This window comes from Gossypium hirsutum, chromosome D11 (genome assembly GCF_007990345.1).
Source record: "Gossypium hirsutum isolate 1008001.06 chromosome D11, Gossypium_hirsutum_v2.1, whole genome shotgun sequence".
Lineage (NCBI taxonomy): Eukaryota > Viridiplantae > Streptophyta > Magnoliopsida > Malvales > Malvaceae > Gossypium > Gossypium hirsutum.
Window position 1 is genome coordinate 35,024,471 of NC_053447.1, and position 13,807 is coordinate 35,038,277.

At 33.8% G+C, this 13,807-nt stretch overlaps 1 protein-coding gene across 1 annotated transcript; it reads right to left on the minus strand.

Moving 5' to 3' along the window:
• Nucleotides 1-604: 604 nt before the first annotated feature.
• On the minus strand, nt 605-13,716 carry LOC107959944 (uncharacterized). The gene is made up of 3 exons (XM_041104063.1): nt 12,710-13,716; nt 12,116-12,496; nt 605-12,019 (listed from the first exon to the last, which is right to left on the minus strand). The coding sequence occupies exon 3, from the start codon at nt 1,846-1,848 to the stop codon at nt 880-882; it is 969 nt and encodes a 322-aa protein (XP_040959997.1). The 5' UTR covers nt 1,849-12,019; nt 12,116-12,496; nt 12,710-13,716; the 3' UTR covers nt 605-879.
• Between the last annotated feature and the right edge of the window lie 91 nt (nt 13,717-13,807).

The following is a 13,807-nucleotide window of genomic DNA, read 5'->3' on the forward strand; positions in this document are numbered from 1 at the left end:
CTGAGAAAGTTCTGATTTAATCTGTTTTATTTCTAACTGTAATTCAGAGTTTGTAATTTGTCTTGGTTTTATTTTTTCATATTTATTAAATATTATATCTTGTATATTATACATTTGTGATTGACTAGAAATGATTTCTTTTTCTTTTTCTGGTTTATCTTTTAATGAGGATTTTAATTTCAAAAGGTATTCTCTTTTAAGCTCTAGGTCTTGAATTTTATCAATAACTTCTATCATAAATTCTTGATCTTTAGTTAGCATATTAATTGAAGGTTCATTCTCATCTCCAGAAGACTGGGATGTTGTATGTAATTCGTCTATTTGTAATTCATCTGTTTCAGTAGATGTATAATTTTCAGAAGAAGTTGTTTCTAATAGGATTTCATTTAATTTTTGTTTTATCTCTTCTTCTAAATTTAAGTTATTGATTTTTCTTTTAATTTTACAATATTTTGAGATATGTCCTGGTTTTCCACATCTATAACATTTTATTGTTTTGTCAATTTTGTTTTCTGTTTTTTGTTGTTTCTTCCCTTTTCTGTATTTTTTTATTTAGGTTTTTTTATAATATTCTGTAATATTCTTTTTCCTATTTTTTGGCTTTTCAGGGCAACATGTTTTTGAAGAAGAAGGCTCATTTCTGATGTCAAATTGGTGGCAGAATGATCCTAATTCCTTTCTACATTGATATCTTTCTTTCTTGAGTTGTTTTTGTAATTTTAAATCTTGGCAAATTTTTAATCCTTCTTTCTGGATGAAACTAATTAGTTCACCATATGTAAGCTTTTCATATGGAATAATACCTTTGTAATTTTCTCTTATTTGATTCCTAACTTTTTCTCCTAATAATGTGGGAAGTCCTGCTAGAAATTTTTCTTTCTAAAATGGTTGCTGGTTATCAGATCTTTGCATGACTCTAGTCATAAGGACATCTTTATACCATTTAAAATCGGTTAATTTTTTACATTTTAAATTTGATAATAATTCTGAATTTCTATCATTAAGATGAGAAGGATCTCCGATGAAGTGTTCAGAGATTGAGAAAATTAAAGTTGCTACTGCATCTTGGATTTCTCTTCCTTGTTCGTCTAAAATAATTCTATCTTGGTCATCTTTTTTTATTGCTTTTAAAATTTCTTCCTGTTGGGTTTTAGTCAGTGCATGATCCCACCATCCTTTTAATTGATCAGTAAATCCAGCAACTAAAAGATTAGCTATAGCATGGTCATTGATTAATCCATTTTGATTTTGGGTTTTATAAACATTTGAAACCATTGTCATTTGTTGTAATAAACTAAGAATATTATATTCGGACATTCCATCTATATTCCATTCATAGATTGTATTAGCATTGTATTTATTTTGGAAAATAGATTTTTCTTTTATGTTAAGATCAGGTGCATTAATTTTTGGATAATATAATCTTTTTGGTTCTTTCCAAGCCATCTTGTTAATTTGTTGTTCATCTGACTGATCCGAGTCAGATTGGGAGGATTGGTGTAATGTATTTACTGAATATTGGGTTTGTATTGGGGTATCAGGGGCGATTAATTCAGACTTATGGTTTTCTAAAGCATTAAGTCTATTTTGGATTTCTGTTAGGAAATCATTTTGGGATTTTTGGAAAGCTTTTGGAATCTCATAAGCTGTGAATATTAGTTCTTTGGAACTTTTTTCGGTTATCTCTTTTACTGGTTCTCTCTTGATTGGTTGACTTTCTACCAAATTTTCAATATAATCTAATTGTTTTCCTATTGTATGAAGATTAATATTTGTATAATTGTTTTGTTCTACTATCATTTTGATATCTTTTGATGAGATTTGTTCTCCTGCATCGGGAGCTCTCATTCTTAAAGGGTTTGCTTTTATTCCAGTATTCTTATGAAGATATTAAACCTCCATTAAAGGGGGATGTCGAGATTCAACTTCTCCTTTATTAGTCTGCCATCTAGTATTATGTCTTATTGTATTAACAAAACCTAAATAATATTCTTCAAACCATTCAAAGAATTTTATATGGACTTTATGAGTATTCATAAATCTATAATATTCTTGAAGAATATTTTCTTTTTTATCATTATAATTTTTAAAGTAATCTTCTCTTTTTTGCTTATTTTTGTTAGAATAGAAGTGCTTTCTACACCATTCTTTATTTATTTCAAACAATTTTTCTAAAACAAATATTTCTAAATTTTCTCTGTCTTGCATTATTAGTCATTGATGAATAAGTTGGTGACATGTTAGGTGAATTTTGGGGACTCTCTTCTTGTCTGGCATAGATAGGTTGAGCTATATTTGAGGAATTATCTATTCCTTGTAAATTGGTCCTAAATGTTGTTGGGACAGAAGAGACAGAGGCTCTGGCTGTCCTAAAATCTACTGTTTGTGTTTTTGGATTTGACTCTTCTTCTATATTTAATCTCCTAAAAGCTGTTCTGGTACTTCCTATTTCGAAGGAGTGTCTTGGAGGCATTCTTTGTGGCCTATTGAATTTTAATTCAACTGTGCCATTTTGGTGCTGAGAAATTTCACTTAATGAAGTGTTTCTTATGGGGGTTGGTGCCACAGGGTCTGTAGCACCTTCAAGTTTCCACTTATCAGGAAGGTTTATCTCATGCCATTGTATTGTTCTGGGGATTGTAGTATGAGATCTTGTGGTGTCTGTCTCTATTAAGAGGGTTTCTCCTTTTGGGATTTAGAGTAAAGCCTTGGTATTAACTACAGAATACATGGCTTTAAAATGGAATCTATAAACCAAAGTTAATACTTCTGTACCAAGAAGCATTTTGTAGTTATGGGTATGTATTTGAAGTGTCAAAGATTGTAAAATGTTTTTATCAGTCGAAGAAACCATAAAATTTGGATAACAATTAAAATGTATTGGGCCAGTACATAGGCTTGTTTCCATAGTTCCTAATAATGAGTCATTAAACATGATGTGTCTTTGGTCTCTTAAGACTACTAATATTGAGGTATTTTTAGTGGCTTCAACACTAAGAGGTTTGACTCCAACCTGGACTAATCCAAAATAGATGTATTTGTATCTTTGTTCTTTGAGTTTATTAATGACGACTTTATCTAATAATTGGATTGTTTCATATTCTTTTTGAATAGGTAAACTCCTTTCTTTTGTTTTTATAACATAATTGCAAAAAGCATTTAAATTTTCAAAAGTTGTTTTTTTGTAAACTTGGTTTGTTGGAATTCTTGGAAGAGTCCAATTATCAAATATTTGGGGAATATTTTCATAATGTTCTTCTTGTTCATTAACAGTGTTGTTTGAGGTTTGGTCAGATTCTTGGGATTGATTAGAAACAAAGCTAGCAGAAGAATTGGTTCTTCTAAGGAAAGGAAACATTCTTTGTTTTCGTATTTCCTACAGGGGGTTCTACTATCTGAATCTCTGAATTAATTAAGTTGCTTATGGGGATACTTAGTCCTTGACACGCCTAACCCATGGCTAACTGGACACTGTATCAATTCTCAACAAAATAATAATACAATAATAAAGATAGTTAAACCAGAACTCAGAAATAACGAAAACAAATTGAATATTTTCAAACTTAGGAATATTAAAGTGATTAAGTTTAATCATAGTTGAACCCTCTAAACTCTCCTTATATAAAGAGAGTTTTAGGTTATTATTTTACACACACTTGAATTCAAGAGAAAGTTGTAGAGAGAAAATTCTCTGAAGAGATTATTTCAGAAAATTTATACAAATATTTTTTTATTTACAGCTTGACTAAAAAGTTTAAAAAAATTACAAAATTACCCCATTGGTAATTTTTGTGAAAAGTTTCTGCTTCAAAGCAAGTCTACACTCGGTAAATGTGAGCTTAAAGATAGTGGAGAAGACTACTCGATCGAAGTGCTCATCTTAGACAAATTGAAAATGCACAATTTTGATTAAGTGTTTATTGTTTTAGATATCACAACCAATATCTTATTTTGGAAAAAAATTTAAAACTTTGTTTTTCCTAAATTTATTTTCCGCTGTGTTTTTCAAACTCGTTTTTTCCCAACATCTTCTTTTTCACTGTGTTCGCTCTGGTACTTGCTTGGTGAAAATGAATGGGGAGGTGGGTTGTCTGTTCTCTTCGAGTCGAGATTTTCGACAGGGTAACCCTCTAAGCTCATATAATGTGAGCTCGTAATCTGTTTAGAATTATAAGTTACTCAAATGCTCGTGTTTTTCTAAACAGGTACTTGTTACGAAAGAAATAAAATAGGAATCTTGAAAACAAATGTTTGTATACATTAAAAAACATAACCCATTTTCTAAGCGACAAACAATTGGAAACAAGAATTAGAATTGAACAAACCTCGACTCGTTGTTTATGAAGAACTAAGAATTGAAGGTATAGGAAATGAAGAAAATGCCACAAAGCAAAAGGCTTTGATAAGTTTGGTTTGTATGTTCTACAGAACTCAAAGAGAAATCTCACAATATGTAAATGCATTCATCCAACACCATTACCATCCTTTCCATCGAAACAATAACCATTAATCCCATTTTCATATTAAGGCCAATTTCTAAATGATACAACATTAGACGATTGAGCAACTCAACGTCTTGTAATCGAATTCACGAATACGAACATGTATTAGTTGGTATCAGAGCTATTGTTCTTCATAGGTATCGTTTTATTTCTCTTTATTGGTTTAAAAAAACCTTCAAAAAAACATTCGAAAAAATTCCTTAGCAAAAAGAGAAGTGCAGAAATGAAAAAAAGAGAAAAATTGAATTGAGATTAAAAAAAATTCTAGAAACCCCTCTAGAAAAATTTCATTTGATTCATGTTTTTAAGCCTTTCTTACACACTCTGGTAAGATTTGTAAATAGTAAAAAAATATTGTGTAAAAAATTATAGTATGTTCGAAACACCCAAAAGACATTCCATTCTTCATTTTGAGTCATTCGAGTCTATTTTGTCGAAGTTGTACAAGTCTTTCGTATTTTTTTTATTTTTCGTATTTAAGTCATTTGTGTCATTTTCATCTGTTTGTTTTTATTTCCTTCAAGTTGTCACATCCAATCAACATCCACAAGGTTACAGGTTTTGCCAAGTTCATTTCCAGTGTTCTTGAAGAGTTTAACAGGAATTTTGAGTAGAAAAAGGGAAAAGCGAGTGAGATCAATCGAGTGGTAAGAGCCTGAATTGTGTGCAAACACGAAAGGAGTGACTTTCCTTTCTGAGTGAAAATCATGAGGTTTGATTTGGTGAGGTATATATTATATTTTAAATTATCCTTTTAGTTACTAATAATTTTCTAGTGTGTTTTTAAACAATGTCTGCTAAAAATAGTGATGGAGGTGAAAGATGTGGAGTTCATAATCTTCAAATGCAAGCCATGATGCAAGAGATGTGAAGGACACTGCAAGAGGGGTTTGATCAACTTAGAGAACATGTTGATCGTATGGAGGAGAGGACTTGAAGAGGAAGATCATTTAGAATCCCTAGTGTTTGAGAAGGTGAAGCTTCCAACAGATCCGATAATGATGGATATTATGGCAATGATAATGAAAGAGCGTTTGATTGTAGTGTTAGGTGAAATGAACAAAGGCCTAGAGAAAGACGAGATCAGGAGTGAATTGATGGTGATCTTAGATCTATCAAATTGAAAATTTCACCATTCTAAGGAAGAAATTATTCAGAGGCACATCTCGAATGGGAGAAGAAAAGTGAATCGGTGTTTGATTGTCACAACTATTCAAAATTGAAAAAGGTAAATTTGGTTTTCATTAAATTCACTGATTATGCTATAATTTGGTGGGACCAACTAACCTTGTTTAGGAGATGAAATGGAGAGTGTCCGGTGGAGACATGGACCGAAATGAAAGCCATAATAAGACAGAGGTTCATTCCAAACCATTACCAAAGGGACCTTTATCAAAAACTTCAAACTCTTACCCAAGGGAACAAGAGTGTGGAGGACTATCACAAAGAGATGGAAATTGCGATGATTCATGCTAATGTAGAGGAGGATCGTGAGGCCATAATCGTAAGGTTATTGGCAGGTTTAACCAAGAGATTGCCAACGTTGTTAAGTTATAATATTATGTTGAATTAATGGATATGGTTCACATGGCCATAAAGGTAGAAAGGCAACTTAAAAGAAAAGGTTCTACTAGGGTGATACACCATTCGAGTTCATCCTCAACATGGAACCAAAGTGCAAACAAAAGGGATGTGAGGCCTCAAGTGAAAGGTAAATTTGAAACTTTTAGAAATACTAAAAAATATTTTGTTTCAAATAAAGGCAAGGTGGAAGAATAAAAAAGTCATTCTTGAGACATTAAATGTTTTAAGTGCTTGGGGAGAGGAAACATTGCCAACCAATGCCCAAATCGAAATGTTATAATTCTCAAGGACAAGGGAGAGTTTGAATCAAATGGTGAAATAGATGATGACATGCCACCAATAGAAGATGAGAGTGAAGTCAAGTATCCAGTTGAAGGTGAGCTGCTTGTAACGAAACGTGCATTAAGCACATAAGCTAAAGAAGAGGTGGAGCAAAGGAAGAACATATTCTACACTCATTGCCACATTAAGGGAAAAATGTACAACATGATTATTATGGTAGTAGTTGCATGAATGTAGCAAGCTCGATTTTGGTGGAAAAACTTGGATTGGCCATGACTAAACATCAACAACCATACAAACTATAATGGTTGAATGATGGAGTTGAGATCAAGATGGTTAAACAAGTGATGTTGTCCTTTACCTTCGGAAGGTACAAAGATGAGGTGCTATGTGATGTTGTTCCCATGCATGAGAGGCACATTTTACTCAGTCATCCATGGCAAATGATTGGGGAGTTATCCATGATGGATTCACCAACTACTATTCTTTCAAATTTAATTGAAAACTTATCACACTTGTACCCATGACACCCAAACAAGTGTATGAAGATCAAGTATGTTTGAAATAAGAGAGTGGAAAAATAAAAACAAAAGAGAATGAGGTAACAACAAAAGAAAAATAACAAAACATGAGAGAATGCAAAAAAAAAGAGCATGAGGGAAAAGAAAAAAAGAGCGATAAAGAAAAATAAAAGAAAAACAAGCTGTGGTAAGAAAAGAGAGTAAAGGAAAAAATATATTGAATTTTTATGCAAAAAATAGAGAGGTTGAGAGGGTTGTTTTGACTTACCAGCCACTACTTGTACTTTTGTACAAAGAGGCATATTTTACCACTAACGAACTTAATGAAAATATTCCTAGTTTGATTGTTTTTCTCTTGTAGGATTTCAAAATGTATTTCCTGATGAGGTTCCCTATGGTCTACTGCTACTAAGGGGAATTGAACATCGAACTAACTTTATTTTGAGAGCCACAATTCTGAACTGACCTGCTTATCAAAGTCACCCGAAAGAGACCAAAGAGTTACAATGACAAATTCGCAAGCTTATGGAAAAAAGTTATGTGTGAGAAAGTTTAAGCTCATGTGTCGTTCTTGTTTTGTTAGTTCCAAAGAATGATGGAACTTGGAAAATGTGTATCAATTTTCGTGTTTTAAATAAAATCATGATAAAGTATCGACACCCTATTCTTCGATTAGATGACATGCTTAATGAACTACATGGGTGCAACATTTTTACTAAGACTGATCTTAAAACTGGATATCACCAAATTCAAATGCAAGAAGGCGATGAATGGAAAATTGCATTCAAGACAAAACATGGTTTGTATGAATGGTTGGTAATGTCGTTTGGTTTAACCAATGCACCCAGCATGTTTATGAGACTTATGAATCATGTTTTGTGAGCATTCATTGGTAGGTTTTGTGTATTTTACTTTGATGATTTATTAATTTACAACAAGTATTTCAAAGATCATGTTAATCATTTAAAACTTGTTTTGAAGGTGTTGCGAAAAGAAAAATTGTATGCGAATTTTAAGAAATGTTCTTTTTGTACTGATAAGTTGGTGTTTTTTTGTTTTTTCATGAGTTCAAAAGGAATCGAAGTGGACGACGAAAAGGTCTGTATAATCAAGGATTGGCCAACACCCACGAGCGTAAGTAATGTTAAAAGCTTCTATGGTCTTGCTAGCTTCTACTGCAGGTTTGTTAAATATTTTAGTAGCATAGTCGCTCCTTTAACTGAAATCATTAAGAAAACTTTGTGATTTAAGTGGGAAAGTCCACAAGAAAAAGCTTTTAATTTACTTAAAGAAAATTTGGTTAATGCATCATTGCTTGCCTTACTTAATTTTACTAAAACTTTTGAAATAGAATGTGATGCATCAGGAATAGGTATTAGAGCAGTTTTGATATAAGAAGGACGACCAATTATGTATTTTAGCGAGAAGTTGGGTGGAGCCACATTAAACTACCCTACATACGATAAAGAGTTATACGATTTGGTGAGAGTATTGGAGACTTGGCAGCATTATCTTTGGCTGAAAGAATTTGTGATCCACACCAATCATGAATCTCTAAAGCACTTGAAGAGCCAACGCAAACTCAACAAGCGATATGCCAAATGGGTAGAATTTATTGGCACTTTTCCTTTTGTCATTAAATACAAGTATGGTAAAGAAAACATAGTTGCTGACACATGATCTCAACGGTATGTATTGCTTACTACTTTGGATGCTAAATTGCTTGGATTTGAGCACATAAAGGACTTGTATGAACATGACATTAATTTTGGCAATATTTTTACAGCTTGTGAAAAAGAAGCTTTTGGTAAGTTTTTTAGGCACAATGGATTTCTTTTTCAAGAAAATAAGCTTTGTATACCAAAGAGTTCTGTTCAAGAGCTACTTGTAAAAGAAGCCGATGAGGGAGGCCTAATGGGAAATTTTGGAGGTACAAAAACTTTAAATGTATTGCATGACCATTTTTTTGCCTCATATGCAATGAGACGTCGAACGTCTTTGTCAAAATTGTATAATTTGCAAAAAGGCTAAATCACGAGTAAACCCCCATGCTTTGTACACCCTATTACATATACCTATGGAACCTTAGATAGATATTTCAATAGATTTCGTGTTAGGATTACCAAGGTCTAGTAGTAGGAAAGGTTCTATTTTTGTTGTGGTGGACTGTTTTTCTAAAATGACTCATTTTATACCTTATCGAAAAACTAATGATGCTAAGCATTTTGCTAATTTGTTTTTCAAGGAAATTATCAGATTACATGGAATTCCAAAAAGTATTGTTTCTGATCGAGATACCAAGTTTTTAAGCTACTTTTGGAAGACATTATGGGGTAAGTTAGGCACTAAATTTTTGTTCTCCACTACATGTCATCCCCAATTTGATGGACAAATCAAACTTGTAAACCGTACATTGTCAACGCTACTTTGAGTTATCATTCAATGTAATTTGAAGACATGGGAGGTGTGTTTACCACATGTTGAATTTGCATACAATTGAAGTATCATTCTGCCACTAGATTTTCTCCTTTTGAGATAGTGTATGGTTTTAATCCTCTTACACCTTTGGATTTAATTCTTTTGTCTATTAATGAATTTGTCAATTTAGATGGAAAAAAACGCTAAATTTGTTCGACAACTTCATAAGATGGTTCGGGATAATATTGAAAAGAAGAAGTAGTATGTAGAACATGCCAACAAGGGTCGAAAGAAAGTTGTATTCAAACCAAAAGATTTGGTTTGGGTGCACATGCGAAAAGAACAGTTTCCTACCCAAAAAAATCTAAACTTCTTCCAAGAGGAGATAGTCCTTTTCGAGTTGTGGAGAAAATTAACGATAACTCTTATAAGATAGATCTCCCAGGTGAGTACAATGTTAGTGCGAGTTTTAATGTTTTTGATTTATCTCTATTTTATGCAAATTCTGATTTGATGACAAATCCTCTCGAAGAGGGAGGGGAGAATGTGAGCATGGGAACGACCTTAGTTCCAAATTTGAAGATTCCAATACTTGGAGATGTGTTGCACGTACCTATTGGACCAATTACGAGGGCGAGGGCCAGAAAGCTTAAAGAGGTGCTCAATGTTTTCATACAAGCCATTTAGGCTAAATTGGAACAATCTACATTTCAATCTAAATTAAACAAAAAGCATTAACTTTGCAACATTTTATCTATTGCTCAATAAGCATTTTAAGCATATTTACTTTTTAAGCATATTTGCATTTATAAATAAAGTTGTGTTTATGTTTCATTGAATGTTTTGTTGTATTCATAAATAAAGTTGTGTTTTCTTTATTTATGTTTTATTAATTGTTTTGTTGCATTCATAAATAAAGCGGTGTTTTTAATTATGCTTCATTATTTGTTTTTGTTGCATTTATTTTTTTCGGTTATGCGTTTGTTTATTTAAATTATGAATTGAAGTTTTATTTATAGTGTTTTGCAAGTACTTTTGTTGAAGACCTTTCATCTCCTAACCAGAAATAAATAGAGGGAAGATTAAAAAATTCAATCATTCAATGGAGATTCAATGGACGAATTTAATGAAGCATTCAAGATAGAAGTTGAACATGACGTTTGGAAAACAAGTGACTTTTCAGCAAACTCATAACTTTTAAAATTCCAACCTTGAATAAACGTATTCAATGGAGAGGGGATTTAAAGACACAAGCATTCATTGGCTGAATTTAGTAGAAAGAAGACCTAAGGATTCACATATTTATTGGTTAGATTTAAAGGACAGAATACCAAAGGGTTCATATTCATCTTAAGTGACCATTTGGCTAGCTAAAGTCCCTTTATTGCCAACATTCAAGATGAGAGTTTTGTGACTATTCGTCTGCTTCATGCATATTTAAGGCATTTAATTTCATGGTTGTTCTTGAAAGAACTTAGCTGGACTTATCAAGGTTTTCCTTGTGGCATCAAACCCTATACTTTTGGTTCCTATTTTGCTAAATAAAGGGTCACAATTTTCCTCCTACAAACTTGAACGTTTCTTCACTTTATAGAAATCAGGTCACGATCTTTCATATCGTTGGTTCATTTCTAGGTGTCCACTACATACAAGTTATCCATCCAACATTGTTACCATTCTTTCCTTCAAAACAATAACCATTAATCCCATTTTCATCTTAAGGCCAATTTCGAAACGATACAACATTAGACGATTGGATAGCTTAACGTCTTGTAATCGAATCAATGAACGCGAGTACGTATCACCCTACCTATTTATTATCTATTGTGAAGGGTTGCCTTCCCTTTTGTGACAAACACTCTATGATGTTTGATTCATGGGGCTTGTATTAGCCGTGGAAGCCCGCCTATTTTGCATTTGCTATTCACTGATGGCTGTATACTTTTTGGAGAGGCCATTATAGGGGGTGCTTTGGTGTTAAAACAAGTTCTTAACGAGTATGAACACTCATCGGGACAATGTGTTAATTTTGAGAAGTCTGTTATTTATTTTAGTTCCAATGTTGAGGAGTCTCTTGCAACTTCTATTTCTACTAGTTTAGGAGTATGCATCTCTACTAAAACTGGAAGGTATTTGGGTTTGCCAAATATGGTGAGATGTGCTAAAAAGTAAGCTTTTTAAGGCTTGAAGGCTCGCATGCGTTCATGGATTGGGAATTGGTATGTTCGATTGTTTTCACAAGGTGGAATGGAAGTGTTTATTAAGAGCGTTTTATAGGCTACTCCTACCTTTACTATGCCATGCTTTCTTTTACCTACAACTTTCTATGCTAATTTGGAGAAAATAATAAAGCATTTTTTGGAAGAAACAGTAAGGGGGTAGGGGCGATGTATTGGTGTGATGAACCTACTTTATGCGCTATGAAGTTATATGGTGGATTGGGTTTTCAAGATTTAGCAAAATTCAACATTACTTTGTTGGCAAAGCAAGGTTGGCATTTAATTAACAACCCAGGTTCTTTGTTAGCACATGCCCTTAAGACTAAGTATTACCCATGTTGTGATTTTATGCATGCTAGTTTAGGAACTTACCCTTTTTACCTATGAAGGAGTATCTGGTCTGCGAATGGGTTGCTACATATAGGACTTTGTTGGCGTGTTGGTACGGGATCCAATATACAGGTCTAGGATGATGCTTGGATTCCAAGATTGCCTAATAGACGTTTGCAACACATAGGTGTTAGTTTTCCAACCTTGTTTCAGAATTCATTAACCCTCATTCAAGGCAGTGGGAAGAAAATAAGCTTACCAGTGTTTTGGGCTGAGACATTGCTGATCGTGTGTTGTGTATCCCCCTTTCTCGGATTGCCCATGATGACTTCCTAGTTTGGGGTGCTGAGCCTTTAGGCGAATTCACTGTTCATACTGGTTATAGACTCTTTACTTCTTCGGGTTATACTGGAATTCCAGACTCTTACAGAATATTTTATACTACTTTATGGAAGTTGGACCTTCCAGCAAAAGTAAAAATTACAGTTTGGAGAGTTTTTAACAATTACATTCTTAGCTACTATAATCTCTATAACAAAATATTACGAGCCTCCGCTTTGTGCCCCCGATGCCTGATCTCTATTGAGACGTTGGAACATATCTTTCGCAATTGCCTATCGACTTCTGATATTTGGCGTCCCTACACATCATGTGGGCAAATGAAGTATCAAATGCCTCCTTACAATATCGGCTACTATTTCTTTTCACAATGTCTACTAGTGATATGCGTTGTGGTTCATTTGGCATGAGCGAAATAGAAGGTTTCATAATAATGTTGTTATCCAAATGCATGTCATTGTATGCCGAGTTCAGGCTTAGCTATTGGAATTAGATGCAGTAAATGAGAGGTTACCTGGTCGTCTAATCGATGTCGAGCAGTGGGGGCCTCAAGATGCACCCTATGTTAAGGTAAACTTTGACACTGCTTTTCGTGCATCTGAAAACATTTCCTATGCGGGTATTTTCATTCGAGATCACTTAGGTCTAGTGTTAGGTTACCAATCAGTACTCAGTAAGCATGTACCTTCACCGTTCACTGCAGAGGGCTTGCTACCATGTAGTTCTACTGGTTCTGAGGCCAGGGTTCCACTCGGTCATTTTTTAAGGCAATTCTTTGACGGTGATCCAAAAACTCCTCTCTCCTCAGCCTGATGCATTGATTTTAGGTCCTTACATCAGCGACATTAACACCATGGTTGTGCAGCTTCGCGGGTGTCACATTGTGCATATTCCTCGCATCACAAATCAGGTGGCACATCTGTTGGCATCTGCGCATCTCATGGATAGAGGTTCTGTTTACCGGTCATTGGCAGAGCCTCTCTTTATTTTGGCGGCGGTGTACCATAACAGGGGTGCTTTCTAATCGGATATGCGCGGAAGCTGATGAGTCATTGCAGAGATCTGTTTTGAGGAGGTTTGGGAGGTGAGGGAGCTCCATAGGTTCGTGGGTTTTACGGGATTGGGTTGGATTTTGGTCTTCTTTGTTGGAGCACAGGTTCTCGTTCATTGTTTGTTCACTTCTTGGATGTCATAGCTGGTTTTCTGGACTTCTGTGGTCATCGGAATTATTCTTCTCGTTTCATCAGTGACGGCATCCCTTCAGAATATGCTTTTCTTTTTGGAGGGTTTGGATGACAACTCGTTTTAGGGTTTCGAATGTTGATCTTGCTTTTGTTTTTGGAGCTGTTATATTCTGGGCTTGTATTTGGGCTTTCATTTTCCTTTTTTGTTTTGTTTTTTGTTTTCTTTTGTACTAGTTCCTGTTTTTGTTTATTTAATCTCAAGCCCTAATTTTTTTTTAAAGTGTAATTTTTTAACTAAATCGGTATCGATTTAACATGGGATACTAATTTCAATAAAACATTGTATATAAATTTATATAGATATTAATTTTTTTATTAAAAGAAAGCTTTTAAGTAATTTCTTAATAAGGTTGGTGTTAGTATCAACT

Excerpts from the sequence above, each read along its gene's own strand:
- LOC107959944 (XM_041104063.1), bottom strand. The coding sequence starts at position 1,848 with ATGAGAGCTCCCGATGCAGGAGAACAAATCTCATCAAAAGATATCAAA.